Source organism: Oncorhynchus mykiss, chromosome 9 (assembly GCF_057628025.1).
Source record: "Oncorhynchus mykiss isolate SJ-2025 chromosome 9, ASM5762802v1, whole genome shotgun sequence".
Lineage (NCBI taxonomy): Eukaryota > Metazoa > Chordata > Actinopteri > Salmoniformes > Salmonidae > Oncorhynchus > Oncorhynchus mykiss.
In genome coordinates, this window is record NC_143030.1 from 66,764,225 (window position 1) to 66,789,980 (window position 25,756).

Consider the following 25,756-nt stretch of genomic DNA (forward strand, 5'->3'; position numbering starts at 1 on the left):
AGCAAGACCTACCAAGTTGACTGAACAGAAAATTCTGGCATCCATGAATTCTGATGAGGACACTTATCTAGAGCATAGTATACTGTGATAGGCCAATCCAATATCATGACAGGGTTTAAAAATGTATCTTGCATCAGGGCACAATTCAAATTTGAAATAGACTCCAGCCAGGTAACCCTGTAGAGATTGATAATAATGAATCGGTGTTCAGTTTTCCTTTCTCTGAACGTCAGTGTTAGTTTGTGTGTCTCAAGTGCATGAACTCTTATCCCCTGTATTTGCCCCCTCTACGCACACACACACACACACAACTTTACTTTAAATTCAGTGGGTGCAATACCAGATACACCCCCCTCAAAGTTCCCATGGTAGGCACTGGGCACAAATCGGAGCAGACAACAGCTGTGGCCACAGAACAATAACTGACTGGCTGGCTGAGTGATTTGAAGGTAGGCTGGTGTGGCCCAAATAAACTCAAGGTGGAGTTGCAGTGCCAAACAGCTGAGTGGGTTGAGCTGGCAGCCTGGCACAGACCCCAGAGGCAATTGAGCGAGGCCTATCAGGGCAGTGGACCAATGTGCCACCATGGCCCTGCCAGACCTGAGACTAACACATCCAGGAAGAGAAAAGGGCAAGCAGCAAGCCCAAGAGAACACAGAGACAGCAGTTGGCCTCTCTCCCCCTCTTGAATCCAAGATGGCGTAGCAGTCAGACGTCTTTGTGTCATGTCCCTTGTATATATCGTTTTTTTTAACATATTTTTCTTCGCATATCTTTTAAAACATTTTGCTAAACCTCAACATCCAAATACTCTCCTACAACCCGCCTCACCTAATGTAGCGTGGATCTGCTTTTTTTTCCTAAAGTATTTATATTTACTTCGGATCTGGAATCCCTCAACTGAAGCTAGCCAGCTAACTACCAGCTATCAGTCAGCAAACCATTGCTAGCGGTCATCAGCTAACCTTTAGTTCGGAAAGCTCTCGCCAGTTCGAACAACGCGACTAACCAGAGCATAATGGACCTATTATTTTTATCCCCGGATTCCCACCGCAAACGGAACATTTTCTTCTGGATCTTCACAACTAGCTAACCGCAACCCCGGATGACTACTCCTGGCTAGCGTTTCCATCCACTTAGCTTGAGCTATCCCGGCCAGAGCTCCTGTGCTACCACCGAAGCACACTCCTGGGCTACAATATCCGGACCCACAACCGGTCTATCGATGTCACCGCATGAAGAGGCATAAACAGACTTAACCCCATCGCGACGTCCCCCAAAGGCTAACTTTCTAGCCCTTGCTATCTGCTTGCTTGCTAATTCGGCCTGCTAACTGCTAGCTTGTTTAGCCCCGGTCTGCTAACTGCTAGCTTGTTTAGCCCCGGCCTACTAACTGTTAGCACAGGCCTGCTAACTGTCTGAATCACCGCGTCCTCAGCCAGCCCAACCACTCACTGGACCCATATTTACTTTCAATCTCTTTTCGATTTTTAATTCGATTATACCTTCCGGTAACCTGCCTCACCCAATGTGATACGGAATCGCTATTATTTTTTTAGAACACATTCAAGAACCTCCAGAAGCTAACCAGCTACAAGCTATTTAGTCATTGTTAGCCACTGCTAGCGGCTTTTACCTTCTGCACAGCCAGACAGTTTTTAAACTTTTTTGGCCTGGATAATACTCGCCAGTCTAGCTTCCCTGTCCCATCCACCGCTGCCCCCTGGACACTGATCACTTGGCTACATAGCTGATGCCTGCTGGACTGTCCATAAATCACGGTACTCCATTCTGTTTGTTTATGTTTTATCTGTCAGCCCCAGCCGCACTCAGGCTCTGTGTGTAGTTAATCCGACTGTTGTTGTGCTAGCTGATTAGCTGTTGTCTCACCTACTGTTTTAGCTAGCTCTCCCAATCAACACCTGTGATTCCTGTATGCCTCGCTGTATGTCTCTCTCAAATGTCAATATTCCTTGTATACGGTTGTTCAGGTTAGTTATCATTGTTTTAGTTTACGATGGAGCCCCTAGTTCCACTCTTCATACCCCTGATACCTCCTTTGTCCCACCTCCCACACATGCGGTGACCTCACCCATTACAACCAGCATGTCAAGAGATACAACCTCTTATCATCACCAAGTACCTGGGCTTACCTCCGCTGTACCCGCACCCCACCAAACCCTTGTCTGCGCATTATGCCCTGAATATATTCTACCATGCCCAGAAATCTGCTCCTTTTATTCTTTGTCCCCAACGCTCTAGGCGACCAGTTTTGATAGCCTTTAGCCGCACCCTCATACTACTCCTCCTCCTCTGTTCCGCAGGTGATGTGGAGGTAAACCCAGGCCCTGCATGTCCTCAGGCACCCTCACTTGTTGACTTCTGTGATCGAAAAAGCCTTGGTTTCATGCATGTCAACATCAGAAGCCTCCTCCCTAAGTTTGTTTTACTCACTGCTTTAGCACACTCTGCCAACCCTGATGTCCTTGCCGTGTCTGAATCCTGGCTTAGGAAGGCCACCAAAAATTCTGAGATTTCCATACCCAACTATGACATTTTACGTCAAGATAGAACTGCCAAAGGGGGAAGAGTTGCAGTCTACTGCAGAGATAGACTGCAAAGTAATGTCATACTTTCCAGGTCCATACTCAAACAGTTCAAACTACTAATTTTAAAAATTACTCTCCAGAAATAAGTCTCACTGTTGCCGCCTGCTACCGACCCCCCTCAGCTCCCAGCTGTGCCCTGGACACCATTTGTGAATTGATTGAAGCTAGATGGGGGGCAGAGTTTGTTCTGTTAGGTGACCTAAACTGGGATATGCTTAACACCCCGGCAGTCATACAATCTAAGCTAGATGTCCTCAATCTCACACAAATCAAAGGAACCCACCAGGTACATCCCTAAATCTGTAAACAAGGGGACCCTCAGACGTCATCCTGACCAACTGGCCCTCCAAATACACCTCCGCCGTCTTCAACCAGGATCTCAGCGATCACTGCCTCATTGCCTGTATCCGCTACGGATCCACAGTCAAACGACCAACCCTCATCACTGTCAAACGCTCCCTAAAACACTTCTGTGAGCAGGCCTTTCTAATCGACCTGGCCCGGGTATCCTGGAAGGATATGGACCTCATCCCGTCAGTAGAGGATGCCTGGTCATTCTTTAAAAGTAACTTCCTTACCATTTTAGATAAGCATGCTCCGTTCAAAAAATGCAGAACTAAGAACAGATATAGCCCTTAAGTCTGGAGTGAACCGACTGCCCTCGACCAGCACAAAAATATCCTGTGGCGGACTGCAATAGCATCGAATAGTCCCCGAGATATGCAACTGTTCAGCGAAGTCAGGAACCAATACACGCAGTCAGTCAGGAAAGCAAAGGCCAGCTTCTTCAGGCAGACATTTGCATCCTGTAGCTCTAACTCCAAAAAGTTCTGGGACACTGAAGTCCATGGAGAACAAGAGCACCTCCTCCCAGCTGCCCACTGCACTGAGGCTAGGTAACACGGTCACCACATGATTATCGAAAACTTCAACAAGCATTTCTCAACGGCTGGCCATGCCTTCCTCCTGGCTACGCCAACCTCGGCCAACAGCTCCCCCCCCCCCCCCCCCCCCGCAGCTACTCGCCCAAGCCTCCCCAGCTTCTCCTTCACCCAAATCCAGATAGCAGATGTTCTGAAAGAGCTGCAAAACCTGGACCCGTACAAATCAGCTGGGCTTTACAATCTGGATCCTCTATTTCTGAAACTATCCGCCGCCATTGTCGCAACCCCTATTACCAGCCTGTTCAACCTCATATCGTCTGAGATCCCCAAGGGTTGGAAAGCTGCCGCAGTCATCCCCCTCTTCAAAGGGGGAGACACCCTGGACCCAAACTGTTACAGACCTATATCCATCCTGCCCTGCCTATCTAAGGTCTTCGAAAGCCAAGTCAACAAACAGGTCACTGACCATCTCGAATCCCACCGTATCTTCTCCGCTGTACAATCTGGTTTCCGAGCCGGTCACGGGTGCACCTCAGCCACGCTCAAGGTACTAAACGATATCATAACCGCCATCGATAAAAGACAGTACTGTGCAGCCGTCTTCATCGACCTGGCCAAGGCTTTCGACTCTGTCAACCACCATATTCTTATCAGCAGACTCAGTAGCCTCGGTTTTTCTGATGACTGTCTTGCCTGGTTCACCAACTACTTTGCAGACAGAGTTCAGTGTGTCAAATCGGAGGGCATGCTGTCCGGTCCTCTGGCAGTCTCTATGGGGGTGCCACAGGGTTCAATTCTCGGGCCGACACTTTTCTCTGTATATATCAATGATGTTGCTCTTGCTGCGGGCGATTCCCTGATCCACCTCTACGCAGACGACACCATCCTGTATCCTTCCTGCCCGTCCTTGGACACTGTTCTATCTAACCTCCAAACGAGCTTCAATGCCATACAACACTCCTTCCGTGGCCTCCAACTGCTCTTAAACGCTAGTAAAACCAAATGCATGCTTTTCAACCGTTTGCTGCCTGCACCCGCACGCCCGACTAGCATCACCACCCTGGATGGTTCCGACCTAGAATATGGGGATATCTATAAGTACCTAGGTGTCTGGCTAGACTGTAAACTCTCCTTCCAGACTCATATCAAATCTCCAATCTAAAATCAAATCTAGAGTCGGCTTTCTATTCCGCAACAAAGCCTCCTTCACTCACGCCGCCAAACTTACCCTAGTAAAACTGACTATCCTACCGATCCTCGACAATGTAATCTACAAAATAGCTTCCAACACTCTACTCAGCAAACTGGATGCAGTTTATCACAGTGCCATCAGTTTTGTTACTAAAGCACCTTATACCACCCACCACTGCAACCTGTATGCTCTTGCCGGCTGGCCCTCCCTACATATTCGTCGCCAGACCCACTGGCTCCAGGTCATCTACAAGTCCATGCTAGGTAAAGCTCCGCCTTATCTCACTGGTCACGATGGCAACACCCACCCGTAGCACGCGCATCTCACTGATCATCCCTAAAGTCAACACCTCATTTGGCCGCCTTTCGTTCCAGTTCTCTGCTGCCTGTGACCGGAACGAATTGCAAAAATCGATGAAGTTGGAGACTTCTCTCTCACCAATTTCAAACATCTGCTATCTGAGCAGCTAACCGATCGCTGCAGCTGTACATAGTCTATCGGTAAATAGCCCACCCAATTTTACCTACCTCATCCCCATACGTTTTTTATTTATTTACTTTTCTGCTCTTTTGCACACCAATATCTCTACCTGTACATTACCATCTGATCATTTATCACTTGTGTTAATCTGCAAAATTTTAATTATTCACCTACCTCCTCATGCCTTTTGCACACAATAGACTTTTTTTCCCCCGCTGTGTTATTGACTTGTTAATTGTTTACTCCGTGTGTAACTCGGTTGTCTGTTCACACTGTTATGCTTTATCTTGGCCAGGTCGCAGTTGCAAATGAGAACTTGTTCTCAACTAGCCTACCTGGTTAAATAAAGGTGAAAAAATAAAATAAAAAAAAACAGGGAAAAGGACAAAGAAAAAAACAAAAGTGCTGTAAAAATACAAAATCAGCAGGGCCAAACACCGGTGTTGTCACAGAACAGAGTGGTAACTAAGGAACATTTTTGGATATCTGAATGATTAGAGGGAAGGAGAATCAATTACCTCAACATCAAACCCCAGCCTGCAGGAATAAAGCAACAAATCCCATCGTTCTGATTGCACTTCTCCTCAAAAGGCCACTAGAACTGAAGAAACAATCCCAGTTTCTCATTCTTAAGCACGTGGACACACTGGCAGCTCACAAGGAGGACAGAGTTAATTGCAGACAAAGATTCCAAAAAGCCAACTGCCTGTTCTCTAGCGGTGGAGTGTCGAGCAGAGGGGAGAGTTACTCAGGCTAGGAAGGAATAATAACAGGTCTTCTAGTAACACAGGAGGCACAGACACTAGTACCACACACAATGTGTACAAACAGAAAAGCAACACCAATCTTAGTCACAGCCTCTTGCTCTCTATACTTCACTTTGTTTATTTGCATTTCTGATCCCTTTAATCTCTGCATCTCTTCAGCAGAGAATGTTCTGGTCAGGAGATTGTGGGCAGAGATGCCAGCTTCCACTCCTCCCCTTGCCCCTCAGTGCCTCTTCAGTGTACAATGGCATCTTGTAGTCAGGCCAAATTGGCCAATAGTCCCCTTCCAGTCATCTATTCCTATATCCATGCAGGTCTTCCCAAGCCGTACTCTTAAAGAGCTTACCATTACTCCTTAAGGCCCAAGGACATTTTTATTTTCAGAGGTAGACTTTTGACTGTCAGACAAAACCTCCATCTAAAACGTGAATCGATTCTCAAACTACAATATGGTTCCAGAAACATAAATCCATTTACTTTCATGTCAGTTCAAAATAATTTTACAATTGCAAAATATACACTTTTTTCCTGCTTTATCACAAAGCCGACAGTTTTTTTTTCAGTAACAACATTTCTGGCGGCCTTCTTCCATTTCAAACAGGTGTTGGAGCATGCTAGAACGCTAATTAGCACAGGTGGTCCCTCTGTCTTCCATCCATCTTCTGTAAACACCCAATGTAACATGGAAATATGTCAGTGTGGGAACACTAACCTAAAAAAGGTTTGTATCAATTTAACCTTCTGTTTTTGGAAATGTCCCACTGATATGAAAGAAAGTGTTTATGGTTCTAAAACCATTACGCAAGTGATGCGAGTTAATCTTCAAACAGAACATCGGGGCTCTTAACAAAACTCCCCCGTACAGAAGACGCGATCCTCCAATGACTCGTGTAATAAAACGGAACAGTCAAGGGCTAGGGCGGCCGCCCCTGTGCACACACCATCCAATCTTCCCTTCTCTCCCTCCCTCCCTCCTTTCCATATCTCCCGTCAAGCCATCAGCATTTAGCTGCTTATCAGTGTGTCTGTGACAGGGATCATTATGCTGCACAGGGGAATGACAGACAGCATTTGTTCATTTAAGGCTGAAGGGAGAGAAAGGGAAACATCTCCCGAGGTGACTACTTATCTGTCCCAGGATGCATTGCCTGATCAGTTGCATTATATTCTCAGGCCATTGACTCGTACACTTTAGTGTTAAGCTGGGGGTTAATAGTCCTTGTGACAGCATGTGTTTGGCACATGTATTTTTTGTAATGTCAGTTGAGTTGACTCAAATCATAGCACATATTGGTGGGTACACTTGATGCTTTTATTTCCTTCAAAGCTCCTACAGCTACACTCACAAACTCATTATGTCATCATTGACTTGAATGGGGACACTTATTTTATTAATTCTACACTAAAACAAATGTTTAAAACATGCAACAATTCCCCCCCACCCCCCAATAGAATCTAGTGGAAACCAGCCTTGAGGCAAAGGAGAACGAAGAGGTTGGTATCCCTCGTCACCAAAAACTAAGTGAATTAATAAAGTTGTGACCGTCAGCTTAGATAAATCTGCATATTTTGCATTATGGTTTGCCTATTTTTTTTAAGTACTTGGGTAGTGAATTTAGCTCCAAGCTACATAGGCACGTTAGCCTACAATTAAAGCTGGAAGCTTCCGGTTTCATCTTGCATTGTAAAAGTGTTGAAGCCCATACAGACATCAAGAGGCGGCTGGTGGGATGAGCTATAGGAGGATGGGCTCATTGTAATGGCTGGAATGGAATCAATGGAATGGTATCAAACATTGTTTGCAAACAGTTTCAATTTCTACATGCTTTGTTGCATTCATCAAGTGTTCAACTTCTGTGGGGACTGGGGAGCTACTGGAGCCCAAACAGCTACAATGAATGAGTAAGTGAAGCAGGCACTTTGTGCTGGAAGGGAGTGAGCTGATACAGACTTGATCCTTTCAATCACATTTGACAGAAGTACAGAAAGTAAAATTCTAGTACCAAACAGTTTTTAATTTTAAGTACCAACGTTTCAGTATACTGTGCAACACTAGTGCGTGATGTTATTTATACTGACAACATCTTATCTCTAGGGGAATAAACAATAGCCATGCTGTCTCTGCCTGGTGGTACACCACCGAATTGAACAGTACAGCACTTCCACAGGCATCTATGTACTTAGAGACCACAGGAGGTTGGTGGCACCTTAAATGGGGAGGAATGGTCTGTGGTAATGGCTGGAGCGGAATTGTATGAAATATGTCAAAAATGGGTTCCATGTGTTTGATGCCATTCCGTCCTTCCCTCAGCAGCCTCCACTGCTTGAGACATAGCTTCTACTGCCGAGGCCGACACGCTGCCGCCGAGGCCGACACTACACTGTCAAACAACCACTGTCAAACAACCACTGTCAGAGGGTGCAGGAGTGAAAGCAGCACACACACCTGTCTAAAAACGTGATGCATCTCCTTCCCTTAGATAATGACGCAATGAGAAGAGATCAGTCATCATTGTTGCAGGCCGTATTCATTACCAGGCAGACTGTCTCGGCCGTGACAGCCAGAGCACAACAATAAAACAGGGATAAATAACCAGCGCCAGGCACTCTCCAGTTGGCGGGTCGTCACTAGTCATTATTAAGAGTCCGCTCTCTGTCAGACAAACAGGCAGCAGTGCAACTCATTTCAAACACTCACAGCTGTGATGGGATCGACAAGTGTTGGCCAAACAGAGACTGGCACCACCTCTTGAAGTCTTCCCTGGTTCCCTCAACCACTCTCTCGGGAAGACAGGAGGAGTAGAGTGTTTGTCTCCTTCACGCTCCGCAGTGTGGGAACAAAGGAGTGGTGCTGCAAATCAGATCTCTGGAGAATGTTTAAAAACTTCAGTAACCACAAAAAAGTTTAAGCCATCTTCAGAGATGTTTGTGAAGTTAAGCATTTCTCTAGGCATTGTGAGAACTGATCATCTGCAAAGCTTGACTGCAATATAGTGAACCTGGGAAAGCAATTGCAATAAAGACAATCTGGAAGTCAGCCCATATAACCACCTTAGTGCTGAGTGAGAGCTGCTGCAGGAGTGGGCCGTGCCAGGGGTGAGAGAAGGAGAGAGGCGGAGAGGAGAAGACAGACACTTTAGTATTCACAGCAGCTGCTTCTGTCTGGGGCCTCAGCGCACCCATCCGCTCACTCCCTCCCTCCCTCTTCCACTCCTTCCCCACTGACGGCCTTGCTGGCGGGCGGGATAGAGGGTGATAGGGTTGGGGTCAGGTATGTGATACTCTCACGCACACACACACAAACAAAGACAAGAGAACTCAAGGTGTTCCATCTATATTTTGAATGCAGTGTGTAACCAATGAAAGGAAGTTGGGGAGGCTTATTTCCCTTATAAGCAGGCCAGGGAGAATCTAAAAATGCCATTAAAATTCCTTTAACAATTGCAGTCCATGGTCTATAATCATGATGAGCTATAAATCATCAGAATGTTGTCACAAGTCAACAGGGTTTAGAGATAAGCCCCCCCTCTATGTGACAGGTCAGTTGTCATTGAAAAAAAAATACTAGTAAATTTACTGAGTTGGACCTTCTGTATACTGGACTTCCTGACAGACCGCCCCCAGGTGGTAAGGGTAGGTAACAACACATCCACCACACTGATCCTCAACACAGGGGGGCCCCTCAGGGATGTGTGCTCAGTCCCCTCCTGTACTCTGTTCACGCATGACCAGGCACGACTCCAACACCATGATCAAGTTTGCAGATGACACAGTGGTAGGCCTGATCCCTGACAACAACGAGACAGCCTATAGGGAGGAGGTCAGAGACCTGGCCGTGTGGTGCCAGGACAACAACCTCACCCTCAACGTGATCAAGACAAAAGGAGATGATTGTGGACTACAGGAAGAAGACAGAGCATGTCCCAATTCTTCAAGTTCTCTTCAAGCTCCTTGGTGTCCACATCACCAAACTATCAAGGCCCAAGCACAACAAGACAGTCGTGAAGAGGGCAAGACAAAGCCTATTCCCCCTCAGGAGACTGAAAAGATTTGGCATGGTTCCTCAGATCCTCAAAAGGTTCTACAGCTGCATTATGGAGAGCATGGCATGGTATGGCAACTGCTCGGCCTCCGACCGCAAGGCACTAGAGGGTAGTGCAACTCCAGGCACCCTAGTCATAGACTGTTCTCTCAGCTACCGCATGGCAAGCAGTACCAGAGTGCCAATTCTAGGTCCAGGTAGCTTCTAAACTTCTAACCCCAAGCCATAAGACTCCTGAACAGCTAATCAAAGGGCTACCCAGACCCCTCTTACACTGCTGCTATTCTATTATCTATGCATAGTTACTTTAATAACTACATGAACATATTACCTCGACTAACCGGTGTCCCCGCACATTGACTCTGTACCAGTACCCCCTGTATATAGCCTCGCTACTGTTATTTTACTGCTGCTCTTTAATTATTATTTTCTACTTTAGTTATTTTTCTTAAAACTGCATTGTTGGTTAAAAGCTTGTAAGTAAGCATTTCACTGTTGTATTGTTGTCGTGATACTGTTGTATTTGGCGCATGTGAGAAATACAATTCGATTTGTAAGTGAAGTTTATTGCAACTTTATCTGGTAGTGGTGGTCTAGTTCAGTGAAATTGTGTGGGCTGGGGTACCGTTCTACCCAAAAACACATGCTGAAATGTTTGGTGAAAAATGAATTTCTTTCCAGTGTACAGAGAATATCGCTTAGAATTCAGAGAGACGACTTTGTCCAACGATGCAGAAATGTGTTCATAAGAGCATTGGACAGAAGCTATAGAGGTTGTTATACCTTCAGCTAGTTAAAACATCCACCCCCATTTGATGTAGTTCTGTCCTTGTCTATTAATGTTCTGTATTATGTCATGTGTGGATCCCAGGAAGAATAGCTGCTGCTTTTGCAACAGCTAATGGGGATCCTAATAAAATACAAATATCATAAAAGTGTAGCACTGCGAGACAGACCACATTAAAACACCATATGCAGCAGCAGTACTCTGCTAGGCAGGAGATGGTAAAACCATTTTGAATTGGTTCTCTCATTAACAGTTCTATCATATCAAGACAAGGCAGTGCTGTTTAATACACGTGCCTAACTGTAAAATACTAAGATAAATAAACATAGCTTTCTAGCCCACTTCAATCTGAGGTAACCAGCTGATTCCATAACTTACTTCCTTTAAATGGACAGAAGACATTAAAACGGTGAATTGAATTTACTTTTATTGCCCACTTTGTCTCAATTTTGGTTGTACAAAATTACACATTTCCAGACCACCTACATTTACTGTATTAGGAATTTCCCCAGCCTAAAAACTGAGTGCTATGTTACCATTCTACCTTAGCAGGGCGAGCTGAGGGCGACTAAACTGCTATCCATTAACTACAGCCTAACGAGGCCACAACAAGCACAGAACAGATCACCGAAGACAACATCAGTAATCAATGGCACACCCACTCCATTATCTAAGCTTCACAGGGGATTTAACACCATACCATATCCTTCTACAGCGTACCCTTGCTTCAAGGTAGTCTTCTACCAAGGTTGAGAACTGATACTGAATACTGTTTGTTGGTGTGGGAGGTCCACGGGTGGCTATGGATCATTTTGTTGGATTCCTCATGTCTTACCCATTGTTAGGAAGAATTAAGGTCCAAATTGAATGTTAATTACTATATTTATTGACGATTATATGAACCCTATAAATAAATAAAAATATGGCCAATTTGGGTGAAATCAATTAGCCTAATTTCTCAGAGATCAAATTATATTTAAACAAAAGTGTTTAAGGAATACTAATCTAATCCGTTTCTAACTACAGAACATTTAAAATCAAAATCAGAGATGGAGTATATCAAAATCCTTTGTGCAATACTGCAGTCACTCATTGTAGGCACAAACACATGCAATCCATCAAATTCAATCAAATGGATTTATAAAGCCCTTTTTACATCAGCCGATGTCACAAAGTGCTATACAGAGACCCAGCACAAAAACCCCAAACAGCTAGATGTAGAAGCACTGTGGCTAGAAAGGCAGAAACCTAGGAAGAAACCTAGAGAGGAACCACGACAACTCACCTGCCATTAGAGAACACTTAAGTTTCAGGTGTCTCGTTACATACTGCCTGCCAACAAATGGACTGTGTTGCCATGGTTACCACTCACCACACTACAGAATGACAGCCCCTGAAGCAAACACCTGTTGATTGTAGCCTATAGCCTTATAGGTCTACCCTGGCCTCTCAGGACTATAGATTACAGTAGTAACACCAGCACAGCAGATTGGGGATTTAAGGCTGTGATTGAATCCATTAGACTTGGACTCACTTCAAGGCTGCAGGCCTGGCTCCGCTCTGGCACCATTAACAAACTCCAGCTAAGTGTTACTTCAAAATGCTCCTTCACTCAGACCATGGCGGCATCCCAGATGGCAGCCTAATCCTTACATAGTGCCCTACAAAAAAAGTGTGAATAATCACAAAGTGGCTGGCATAGAAGGCATCCCTGGCCACGTCCTCAGAGTGTGTGTTGACCAGCTAGCGGGCGTCTTCAGCCCGCCTTTGTCCCAGGTGTCTTTGTAGTCCCCACCTGCTTTAAAGAAGACCACCATCGTCCCAGTGCCAAAGGGTTGTGTTTCGGAGGACGCATGGCTTTCGACCTTCGTCTCTCCCGAGCCCGTACGGGAGTTGTAGCGATGAGACTTGGATACCACGCAATAAAACTTTTTGTCCTCAATAAAAAAGTGTTATGTTTGGGGCGAATCCAATACGCCTCATTACCGACTTTGCACAACACTGACAAGTTTGCTAAGGACACCATGGTTTTAGGCCTGATAACCAACTATGACGAATCAGCCTAAAGGGATGAGGTATGTGAACTGGCATTGTGGTGTCATGAGAACAACCTCTCCTGCAACATCAGCAAAACAAAGGAGTTGATTGTTGACGTCAGGAAGCAGAGGGAACATGGTGTTTTCCCATTCGCGCAGGCTGTAGGCTAATCAGTTCCAGACCATTTAAAACCAGCTACTTTTCCACCTCATAGGCTACTGTTCATTTAAAAGTTTAAATTTGCTAGTCTGCCTCTCGCGAGAATGAACAATATACAACTTCTAGATATTTATTGATAGGACAGGCACCTGTCAGTCACAAAGAGAGCAATGACAGGGAAACGCAGTCTGCTGTCTGTACCATGTCCCGGTACAGTTTGTGTGCCCTGTGATTGGTTGCGGTCTATTTTTATTTTTTTTACATGGAGGGAGAGAGCATGATGCTAGTGAATTTGCAATGTCCCATGTAATGTACTGTAAGTGGTAACAATGAGTCAAAATCCACAATTTAGTCCAATTATTGTTCTGACACATTAAATCTATTTTCTTTCGTATAGCAAGCCACATGGCGTTGTGGCGCATAGTAGGCTATTTACTGTACATTGATTTACACCTGAACACCATGTGTTGTCTAGTTTATAAAAAGGTGTCAAACTGACAATAAAGTTGAGCTCTTAAATCCCTTTGCCATTCCTAAATCATGCAATGTGGTAATGTCCATGGTATCGCATTGGGACAAGTAAACCAAAGGATTTTCTAGGATGTCGGGCTTGCCAGACAGTGGTGCTAAAATGAGTGCCTTGTCTCGTCAGTCAGTGTAGCCTACCGAATCGCATCGGTGAGAGAGACGTTCATTTGGCTCCCTAATTTGCATAGACTACTGGTAGGCCTAGGCTTTTTGACAACCATATGCAGATAAATTATGAAAACATTCAATGAAGATCGCTGCAGGAACAATATTAGCATTGGAGAGCCTCATTCTGGTACAAATAATAATTAGGGCCCTCACGGAATCCAAAAAGTAAAACAGAATTCAACAATTTAAAAAAAAAATCTATTGACCTTAGGGAACCAACTAAATGTATCAAGCCCAAGTTTTTCATAAGACATGAGCAGAATGCAACACTGATTATATTTCCTGTAACCTTCAGCGGCAAGAATGCCCCATCTGTGCATGTGTCCACCAGTTTCTGCTCACTCCATCATTGTTTGTTTTTTTAATTGCACATGTAATTAGCCTCGCACTTGAATTGACCTCATAAGTAGTCTCCTGATGTGTTGTGGACTTAGAAAATGTGGATGTTCCATTTCTTTTTTTATTGACAGTGAAAACCTGAAAAAAACTTTCCATTTATTTAAAAATAATGTAGGCTATTTGTAATGTTTTTGTTTTAATAAAATGCATAATTTCAACAGTGGCCATCCATATCTTGCAGTTAAACTTTAAAATAAGTCTAATCTAAAGGTTTAATGTTCTTACACAATAGTCCTAAACATACAGGACAATAAAATATACAGAACTACTAACATTACACTGAATTCATGCACTTGAAGTCACTTAAGGTAGTGTCCTTCTACACAGTATCACAAAATGTTTTGATTCTGGGAGATGAACTTGATAAAGTTTTCAATCATGTCACTGTGCAGTCCTGATGGAATCAAGGCATTAGAATGTACCAGAGGCCACCAAAATAGAGCTCCTTCGGCCAAACATTGAGGGCCGCCTGGCTGGCTACTTTTTCTATTGGGCTGGCTACTCTACATACTTGTGGAAAACACTGGAACATGCCCAGATCCACATCAACAGGACTGCAGTAGAGCGAGTCCCGGGTTAAGTTCCTTGGTGTCCACATCACCAAGGACTTGTCATGGACAACCACCACCAACACCACTCTGGTCAAAAGGGCGCAACAGCGCCTCTACTTCCTATGGCGGCTGAAGAAATCTGGCATGCCGGCCCAGGTCCTCTCAAAATACAACCATCAAGAGTGTCCTGACCGGTTGCATCAAGGCCTGGTACGGAATAGCTCCATCCACAACCGCAAGGCCCTCCTGCAGGTGGTGAAGATGGCCCAGTACATTAGTGACCATGCTCCCAAACATCCAGGACTCAAAACGGTACCTTAACACACCGCATCATCAAGGACCCCATACACAAGCTGTTCTCTCCCTTACCGTCGAGCAGACGGTATTGGAGCATGAGGTTTGATAGAAACTGTCTCCGAGCCTGTCAGTATCTACGAGACATCAAACTGCTGAACAATTGAACTGGACTGACCACCTGCACATTAGCACACATGCATACTACACAATCTTTTATATTGCTCAGTTTATACACTGCCCCACCAATCTCCCCATACACATGTAAATATTGGACTATAAATTGTGGTGTACTGTATTATACTTATGCTAAAATATGTATTCTATTCTACTGAGTAATTTACTTTTTGTGTTCGTATTCTTATCTTTTATTGTTGTTGCTTTGTCAAGAAGGAACCTGCAAGTAAGCATTTTGTGTGACGATGTACACCATGTGTATCCCGTACATACGACTAATAAAACTTAACTTCTGACCAGAGCTTTTTTGGTGAGCCCAACAAGTGTTTTTTCTAGTGAGAAATTAAATAATTCACCAGAGAAATTAAGTCAAGAACTATGTGGAAGGCTGAGCTGAAGGGAGTTGTGAGCAAATAGTCAACCTAGTTCAGCACAGAAACTGTGCTAATTAAATACAATGACCATAATCCATAACGCTTTTTCTTTACGGCTTGCACAGAGATGAATACCTTTTACGCCTGCTACGTTAGATACACAGATTGCATGAGAGAAAAATGTACACAATGAGAGAGTGGGACGTGAAAGTATGCTTTATCTACTTTGAAGAACTTGTAAAATGATTTCATCAGACAGCTGTGTAGCATATTTAGGCAGGCTAGCCTTGCTAAATGGGATGAGGAGCACAGTATGGGGAGCACAGAGAACATTGTCTGGCTGGTTGCTATTGCCTGAGCAGAGATGAGATGACTTAAGGCACCACAGGAGGCTGCTGAGGGGAGGACGGCTCATAATGTCTGGAACGTTGTAAATGGAATGGCATCAAACACCTGTAAACAATGTGTTATGTGCATTTAATACCATTCCACCCATTCCGCTCCAGTCATTATCATAAGCCAATTCTCCCCAGTTAAGGCACCAAACTCCCATCACCTGGTTGCCTAGGTCTTAACTGAAAGGATAAAAAAATAAAAATTATAGCAGACATTAGGCCCTCCCGTCATGGAATGACTTTAAGGAAGAAAAATAAAGTCTATGCATGAAAACAGGTTAGATGAGGGAGCAGAATAATGAGATTTGACTAAATCAGTAACTACACGACATGGAGAAGATGTAGGCTATTGAAGAGAATGCAAGGACGCTGTGTATCAAGAACAGGACAGACGAAGGTTGAGGGAGAAAGATGGACAATCCAAAACAAAGGATTACATTACACACAGACTTGATAGAGACGATTCAAGCTAAAGGAATGTACAAGTTATGTTGAACTACAAAAATCTTAGCACAACTATTCTATAGCAGCCTATAAATCCCCTGCTGTACTTCAATTTTGTTATTAGCTTGGAGACACTGGCATAAGTCGTCATGGGCGAGTCGGAGACAGTCACAATCCACAACCCCCCCACACACCTGATCCTCTCACTACCCTAGGGGGCCTGGGTCTCAGCTGCAATGATGCAGCCATCTACAAGCTTGTCTTATTTATGGCATTCCAACCACAGACATCAGTGTGCTGTGTTTCTGAGCCCAGTCAACCTCACAGCCGTGACCCAGGCCATTCACTGCCCATGGCACATAAGGCCTACACCTAAAGTACAGCACAGAGAGGGAGGGAGTGACATTAAGAGAGGCTTCTGGGAATTATGTGGGTGACTATAAGGGGTCAGGGTTAAATAAAACGCATGTTGTCACTGCAGTGCTCATGTATGTGACCTGTGGAATCCATTTGGTTTTGTATGATAACCAATGTCCCCTGCCTTCTCAGACCAGACCACGCTTGGATTATGAATTCAGTAGGCCATAGTATGAAACTGACCTCTCATGATAAAATGCTTAACATTGGAAAGTATAGCAGGCTACAAAACCTCAACGGTAAGAGCGCAAACACTTGACGTACCTGGTTTGACGGTCTTGATACGGATGGGCTCCCGAAAGTGGCGGATGACAGCAAGGGTGTCTCGGTTGGTCAGGCCACTGACAGGGGTGCCGTTCACTTCCAGAAGCACGTCCCCGCTGTTCGGTAACCTCCCGACGTGACAGACCATCGCCTCGGTAATCACCTGTCCCAGGTTCGGGAAGTAGCCTAGCTCCGCTCCCCCTAGTACCTCCACAACCGAGCCGAACTCCCCGGCGTTCCCCCATGACACCGCGCACTCCTGGACTTTGCCTGACCAGTGCTTCTTCTTCTTCAGCGTTTTGGACATGTTTAACCCCTCGTGTAATCCTTGAGAGTCCCAGACACTGGTTGTTTGAGAGACGAGACAAGCAGCTATTCTCCTAAAACGCTATCACTCAAAATATTATTTTTGCACGGAGATGAGACAATCTGCTCACTGTGGTTGTATTCCATTCCTTGAGCAGCTGTCATTTCAAAGCATTATCCGTATGAACATCCCGTACATTGAATGACTGGAACGTCACCCGAGTGTCTGCAATTCAATAGACTAGCGCACGAGTATCTGCGTCAGTGTTATCGCAGGGGGCGAGATCAATCGCGGGGTAGCTTGGGTTCTAACTCGCGTTAAATTCTTGAGTGGTTGGGCAATGAAGCTCTACTTCTGAATCAGTAACCTACTTCACTTTCAGTGAATCGGTCTGAAACAGTTGTCTAATAGTCTATTGTGCACAATAGCCAATAAGTAAATGTTGTACTGATCCGTAGTTGAGCCTATGATACGCTACTCACATTGTCTCAAGTGGAGTTTAGGCTGAGTCGATGTATCAATTTGATGAACATATCCTCGAACTACTATATCGTTGAATTGAGCACAAACAACTGTTGCCCGAATATAGCCTACAATTATTTTTCCAAAATTAGCCAGGTCCCAGCTTAGTTCCGCGCACCTGTTCTACATCCTCAACCTTGATATCAGCGACGCAATCCTCATCCTTAGAAACTGACAAACATACCTGGCCCCAAGCAGCGAATAGATTCGCAGAACTCGCGTTGTGTAGTCTACTGCTGGCAACTTGCTCCTTATTCTTCAACCCTCGTAAACCCAGCTCAGAAGCGCGCGGTCTCGGCAGTTGTGACGCCTCTTGTAGTCTCGTCTCCGATTCAGCCCAGTGGCTCACATAGCGAGGTATATTGCTAAAGGCGCAACAGTCAGTGAAACCAACCATACACTGGGAAATGACCTAAACTTTTTTTTTGCTCCTTCTTAACATGTTGATTTATTGCAGAAAAGCCCATCCAGCCTCAAATGACAGCCGGGGATTGGCTCCAACTCCAATCAGATCATGGGACAATAGTAAAATATTGTAAATCAACCAATGGAAAATAATTGGGCGGGGCCTCCTCACAGTCCCCTTTCCATGGACGCGGTTAATTTACGTCGCCAAGCGTGCGGATAGACAGAGTTCTCAGTCGTTCTTTGGGAACGTTTTGGGACCCGGCACGCAAAGCAGGTAATCGAGAGCGCCCAGTAGGTGAACTATTGCAACAATATCACATTCTTCTTGTAGCCTGCAGATGCGCGCAACTAAATTGCCCTTATACCTGTAACTACACACTCCTCGGTAGATAGTTATGTTACTGGTTTGTAATTGAATGGTACAAATTAGCAGTAATAAATTAAACAAGTCAGTGCAATTACAAATGCATTCGCTGAAGGTAATTCCACGTGGACTAATCACGGTTTTAATACTTTAGGGCCAACAGAAAAAGCCTATCTATTTTCTCTAGTCGTCTATAAAGGGATGTCCAGTCATACTCATTGGGTCAATTATTGCGTGACTGTGCCATCTTGTGGTTAAATCATGTAGATCCTGAAAATGTGTTAATGCACGAGGCCTATATTGACGAACAGTAAACCTAGTTCTGATCAGAATATGTGAACGGAGCATGCCCAATTTCACTGGAGCGCGGTTCCCACATGTTGGACGCTCTAATAGCGCTCACGTCATGAGCTTAAAGCATGCCTACTTGTTTTTTTGTATTTCACATTTATTTAACCAGGTAGGCAAATTGAGAACAAGTTCTCATTTACAACTGCGACCTGGCCAAGATAAAGCAAAGTGACACAAACAACAGTTACACATGGAATAAACATGGAATAAACAAACATACAGTCAATAATACAATAGAAAAAGTTGATATACAGTGTGTGCAAATGAGGTAGGATAAGGGAGGTAAGGCAATTGGCCATAGTGGCGAAATAATTAGAATAGCAATTAAACACTGGAGTGATAGATGTGCAGAAGAAGAATGTGCAATTAGAGATACTGGGGTGCAAAATAAATAAATACAGTATGGGGATGAGGTAGTTGGATGGGCTATTTACAGATGCAGTGATCTGTGAGCTGCTCGGACAGCTGGTGCTTAAAGTTAGTGAGGGAGAGGGTTGGAGGGTGGCCAATGTGCGGGAGCACTGGTTGGTCGGCCCAATTGAGGTAGTATGTACATGAGTGTATAGTTAAAGTGACTATGCATATATGATAAACAGAGTAGCAGCAGCATGGGGCACACAGTGCTAATAGTCCGGGTAGCCATTTGATTACCTGTTGAGGAGTCTTATGGCTTGGGGGTAAAAACTGTTGAAAAGCCTTTTTGTCCTAGACTTGGCACTCCGGTGCTGCTTGCCATGCGGTAGTAGAGAGAACAGTCTATGACTGGGGTGGCTGGGGTCTTTGACAATTTTTAGGGCCTTCCTCTGACACCACCTGGTGTAGAGGTCCTGGATGGCAGGCAGCTTAGCCCCAGTGATGTACTGGGCGGTACGCAATGCCCTCTGTAGTGGCTTGCGGTCAGAGGCTGAGCAATTGCCGTACCAGGCAGTGATGCAACCAGTCAGGATGCTCTCGATGTTGCAGCTGTAGAACCTTTTGAGGATCTCAGGACCTATGCCAATTCTATAGTTTCCTGAGGGGGAATAGGCATTGTTGTGCCCTCTTCACGACTGTCTTGGTGTGTTTGGACCACTCTAGTTTGTTATTGATGTGGACAACAAGGAACTTGAAGCTCTCAACCTGCTCCACTACAGCCCTGTCGATGAGAATGGAATAAATATTTTCATAAAGAAACTGATAAAACACACAGATGCAAAATAAAGGTGACTTACAAAGATGGGGACCAAGAGAGGTGATGTAGTGTCCACAACTAAAGAATCATTGTGCTATTCAAAAAGACACGTATCCCGAAAGCATGCTGTGTACATGCTAAAAGGAACGACGTGGGGAGATAAATACTTTGCTATGATAAGACAATCAGTTAGAAACTAAAAATCAGATCTCTTAAAACGTTTCCTTCATTTTTGTTATTTTATCTATACAATAGGCCATAATTGACTTTGGCCCAGAAGGCCTGGCATATTCCCATGTTCAAGGATCTTTCCGTTTTGATTGGGTTATTTTGCCTAAAAACATTTAGACCTTCCCCTAGAAAAATACAACTGCATCTCTGCCCACCCTGGCAAGAGTGACCAAAAGGGTGTTTAGCATCCCCAGTGGCTCTGCAAGTGTGGAGAGGATATTCTCTGCTGCTGGCCTGCTCTCTAAGCACCACCCCATGAGCCTGAAGCCACAGACTGCAGCCGCCGCCCTCTCAAAAAAAGAAAATAACTAAAAGTAATTTGACTTCAAATGAAATACATTTTTTTTAAAATGGAATTCAGCCTATATGCGCAATTTATAGTCTGTAATAATTTAATACAACAAAATGTTGTTTAAATGCTGAATGCTTTATGTCCCTACCAGCCTATTGTGTTGCCCTCGTACATGCTCCACAATGTATATCTTTGTATAGGCTAAAACCTTTAAATAATGTAGCCAAAATAATACATTTTTGTTCCTTCTTAGGCTCCCCGTCTGGCTCCTGACCTATTTAGAGTTTTTATATGCTGTTTAATGACATGTAGCCTATTTGAAAATATGATAAATGATGTGTGCTTCTTACATTCACCTTTTCATGTTCATTCAAATACTTTTCATTCAAATCATAAGGTTTGATTTCAGTAACTCAAAACCAAATGGTAGGTCCAGGATGTCACAAATAACAAATAGATAGGTGTTGATTAAATTGTGATTATAATGAAATGGAGCTGCACTTTGTTTTACCCTGTGAGTGCGAGGCAATTTTAGTGGAGTGTTTGGAAAGGATGTGGAGCAGGATCTTCAACTGCTTAACTTCCTTCATGTACCTTGTGATGCATCTGGACAGGGGGACAAATTGGCTAAGCCATCACACATTAGTATGATTGAAAAGCCCTTTAGTTCCAGATGCATCGCAACCTGTGTGAACCAGTTTACAAATGCGCTTCTCCTCCATGAATTTCCCTAATCATGGACTAAAACATTAATGTCTGAATATTAAACTGTCTATTTCGTATCTGTGTTCTTGATAGCCTAGGTTGATGTGATGTTATTGGGGCAGTGGAGCCACACATTGAGCTCCACATTTTTGGGTTTGCCTGTTTTGCATGTTATTTTGACAATAATACGTGTCACATATCAGTTTGCAAACAATGTAAAAAATATATATCATTCAGTTAATAAAGCTGCATACAGTCTCTTTTTTGTTTTCTTAAGGCAGCTCCAAAATGCAGGTGTTTCAGCCTAGCTCAGTGCTTTCTGTGGTGGTGGGGTGAGCCAGCAGAAAATAGGAGAATTGCGTCGTGATTGGCTCAGTGTTCACTCTTGGGGACAGTACGTCATCGCCAAGTTTAAGTGTTTAGTAAGGGTAGACATCCAACATTTCAGCCCTTTGGGTCCTGCCATAGTGCCCTTCCAAGAAGTGCCCTTCCAAGAAGGCTCAAGGTCATTGGCCACAGATAAAAGGACATCAAATCACATTATATGTACAGTAGCTTTGATTGGACTAATCGTGTCAACATCTTACTTTCAAAGTCTTAGCTAGCAGTCCTCATGAATCAAGTCGACAATCTACTGGCAAATCCTTTTTATATGAAGAGAAATATCGAAGAGAAATTATCGATAAAATGTACTGGTGCTCATCGGCTATTGGACATAAAGATTGCACAACAAGTAGGAAATTACAAATTCAACAATGAGTCGTTTGGAAGGAATCAGTGGCTAACTGCAAGCATTGCAAAGCAACCACTAATGTTAGCCTGCTATTCAATGGAGTGGCTGTGTTTTTTTTTAGTGGTGGCGCTTGACTTGCACGTACAAAAATTCAGCACACACACAACATTCTATAATAGAATTGTGTTATTTGACGTGTCAAATTAAAAGCTTATTTAACATCTGATAGTGTTATACGTGTATCTTTTTTGACACGCAAAGACCCAAACGGCGTTCAATGTGCTTCACCCTAATCATTTGGTCTATTTTCACCTCTTAACTTCGCCTACTGTTCTACCTTGGTGGTGCACACGTTGCCTATAACCTGTTTTAGAGAAATGTAATCACAGAATATTGTAAGAGCTTTCATGTTCTGTTTATATGCCCCTTTATTTATTCTGACTTGGTGTACAGGGAGTACACTAAGAATGGCCCATGTTCAGAATTCTTTTGCTGTACATTTCAAAAATGCTGAACAAATAGTTGTCGCTAACTCAATAAATGTCAATCGAAATTACGGACTGCCTCTTATCAAATGTATTTATATAGCCCTTCTTACATCAGCTGATCTATCATAGTGCTGTACAGAAACCCAACCTAAAACCCCAAACAGCAAGCAATGCAGGTGTAGAAGCACTTGTCGTCCTCTTATGCCAGTTTGTCCATCTCAATTGTCAGTAGGATGCACATTCGTTTAAGCAAGTCAGCTTTGTTTTTTGTTTTTAAAGGCAGTAAATGAGGCTAAATGAACTGTTTCGCTGCCAGACAAGGCTCCACTAAAAGCCAGGTGTAGCAGTGGTAAGGTGTTGGGACAGCTTTAGGTAGGCACTAACAGTTTGTGGGCACCATTTGTCACCATTATAGTTAATGTATTGTTTAGTGTAGTGTAGGGGCTTTGTTGGCATGCATCCCACATTGTTTTTGTTTGCCCCACCAAGATTTACATGTTAAAATTGCCACTGCATTTGGGAAGACCACTTGTCATTCTATGTCATTTCAGCGAGCCATGAAACCTTCTCAGATTGTTCTGAAATCGTTTCTTTAGATAGAAACAGGTAACATTGGAATTTCAGAATTCCTGGAACACACCAAGAAAGTTGTAAAGAGGGCACTGAAAAGTGGAAACAGGAAACTGAAAAGATTTGGCATGGAACCCCAGCTCCTCGAAGTTCTACAACTGCACCATCCTGACAGGTTGCATCAGCGCCTGGTATGGCAACTGCTCGGCATCCGACCATAAGGCGCTACAGAGGGTAGTGCGTACAGCCCAGTAGATCACTGGGGGCAAGCCTTCTGCCATCCAGGACCTATATACACTAGGCGGTGTCAGAGGAAGGCAAAAATAAAATAAAAAAACAATTGTCAAAGATTCCAGTCACCCAAGCAAGAGGTACAGGAGCGCCAAGTCTAAGACCAAAAGGCTCCTTAACAGTTTCTACCCCCAAGCCCTAAGACTGAACAATTAATCAAATGGACACCCAGACTATTTCCATTTGTTTTTACACTGCTGCTACTTGCTGTTTATTATCCATGCATAGTCACCTTACCCCTACCTACATGTACAAATTACCTCAACTAACCTGTTCCCCACACATTGACTCAGTCCCGGTACCCCCTGTATATAGCCTCATTGTTATTTTAGTGTTACTTTTTAGTTTTAGTAAATATTTTCTTAAAACTGCATTGTAAGTAAGGTATTATTGTATTCAGAGCATGTGACAAATACATTTGATTTTGTTGAAATGTAATTGATCTGAGAAAGTAAGCCAATTGATATCACCCAAATTGGCAATTTTCATTTTAATGATTCAGATGTTCAATAACTATAGTATTCAACATCTGATTTTGACTTCTTCCTACCAATAAGACATGAGGAATCTTTTTGACATTTTATTTCAAGCCACCCACATCCCATGCCAATCCAACCAGTATACAGTATCAGTGCTCTATGCTTGGCAAGTAGTATGACGCTATGGCTTGGAGTATTGCTTCTCCATGCCATGTAATGTATTTCCTGTGAATCCAGTGATGGTTCAGAGAAATGAGTAATTAAAATCCCTAGTTTACCATAAAGTAGTGTGAAAGTACCAGGTTGACCACTAGATGCGGCTGTTTCTGCTATACCGTCAACCTTTTATCCATTTTGTTAGTCTCGTGTTTGGTGAATAAACTGAACAAAAATATAAAAACACAATATGTAAAATGTTGGTCCCAACTTTGTGGAACTGAAATAAAACACCACAAGATGTCTCAAGTTGAGGGAGCGTGCAATTGGCATGCTGACTGCAGGAATGTCCACCAGAGCTGTTGCCAGAGTATTGAATGTTAATTTCTCTACCATAAGCAGCATCCAACGTTGTTTTAGAGAATTTGGCAGTAAATCCAAACTGCCTTAACATTGCAGACCACGTTTAACCACGCCCGCCCAGGACCTCCACATCCGGCTTCTTCACCTGCGGATCGTCTGAAACAGCCACAGACAAACTGTGGGTTTGCACAACCAAAAAAATATCTGCAAACAATTCAGAAAGCGTCTCAGGGAAACTCATCTGCGTGCTCGTCGTCCTCACCAGGGTTTTGACCTGACTGCAGTTTGGTGTCGTAACAAACTTCAGTGGGCAAGTGCTCACCTTCTCCAGCATGCCAGTGGCCATCGAAGTGTACTCTTCACGAATGAATCCCGGTTTCAGCTGTACCGGCCAGATGGCATCGTGTGGGAGAGTGGCTTGCTGATGTCAATGCTATGAACCGAGTACCCCATGGTGGAGCTGGGATAATGGTGTGGGCAGACATGAGCTATGGACAGAATTGCATTTTATCGATGGCAAATTGAATGCACAGAGATACTGTGACGAGATCCTGAGGCCCATTGTCATGCCATTCATCCACCACCATCTGAAGTTTCAGCGTGATAATGCACGGCCCCATGTCTCAAGGATCTGTACACATTTCCTGGAAGCTGAAAATGTCCCAGTTCTTCCATGGCCTGCACACCAGACATGTCACCCAATGAGCATGTTTGGGATGCTCTGGATCGACATGTACGATAGTGTTCCAGTTCCTGCCAATATCCAGCAACTTCGCACAGCCATTGAAGAGGAATGGGACAACATTCCACAGGCCAAAATCAACAGCCAGATCAACTGTATGCGAAGGAGATGTGTTGCGCTGTCTGAGGTAAATGGCCACACCAGATACTGACTGGTTCTGGTATCTGACCAACTGTATGCCCAGTCATGTGAAATCCATACATTAGGGCCTAGTGAATTTTTTCCATTGACTTATTTCCTTATATGAACTGAACTGTAAAATCTTTGAAATATGTTCAGTGTAGATCACAACATTTCCTTTGCAACTTTGGGTAGAACACCAACAGACTTGGCTAATGATGAAAATAAATTGTGTTATCATCCTCACAAGTCAATCAAGGTGTAATGACCCCATTGTCAACAGACTTGTACCTTTTTGAAGTAGTCGACTGGGTGGGACATCCTATGGGTTAAGGAAGGATCACAAAATTCCATCCAGGTCACCAGGAGGGATCAGCCAATTAATCATACTTGTGAGCAAACATTCCATAACTGCAGGTTATCGTCATTATATACCACAGATCTCTGACTAGTTCAAAATAGGGTGGTGAGGAGGAGGGGGAGCTTGGACCCTTC

General features: G+C 44.0%; 1 protein-coding gene across 4 annotated transcripts in view; it reads right to left on the minus strand.

Annotated features, from left to right (window-relative positions):
* Nucleotides 1-18,239, minus strand: part of LOC110531231 (membrane-associated guanylate kinase, WW and PDZ domain-containing protein 3) — a 259,379-nt gene extending 241,140 nt beyond the window's left edge. For 2 of the 4 annotated variants that reach the window (XM_036988576.2, XM_036988577.2), the window contains exon 1: nucleotides 16,969-18,222. In XM_036988576.2, coding sequence (XP_036844471.2) covers nucleotides 16,969-17,275 — 307 coding nt within the window. In that variant the 5' untranslated portion in view covers nucleotides 17,276-18,222. Of the gene's footprint in view, nucleotides 1-16,968 lie in introns of all 4 variants that reach the window. The other 2 variants (XM_090185057.1, XM_090185056.1) reach the window with 2 other exon arrangements.
* Nucleotides 18,240-25,756: the final 7,517 nt, after the last annotated feature.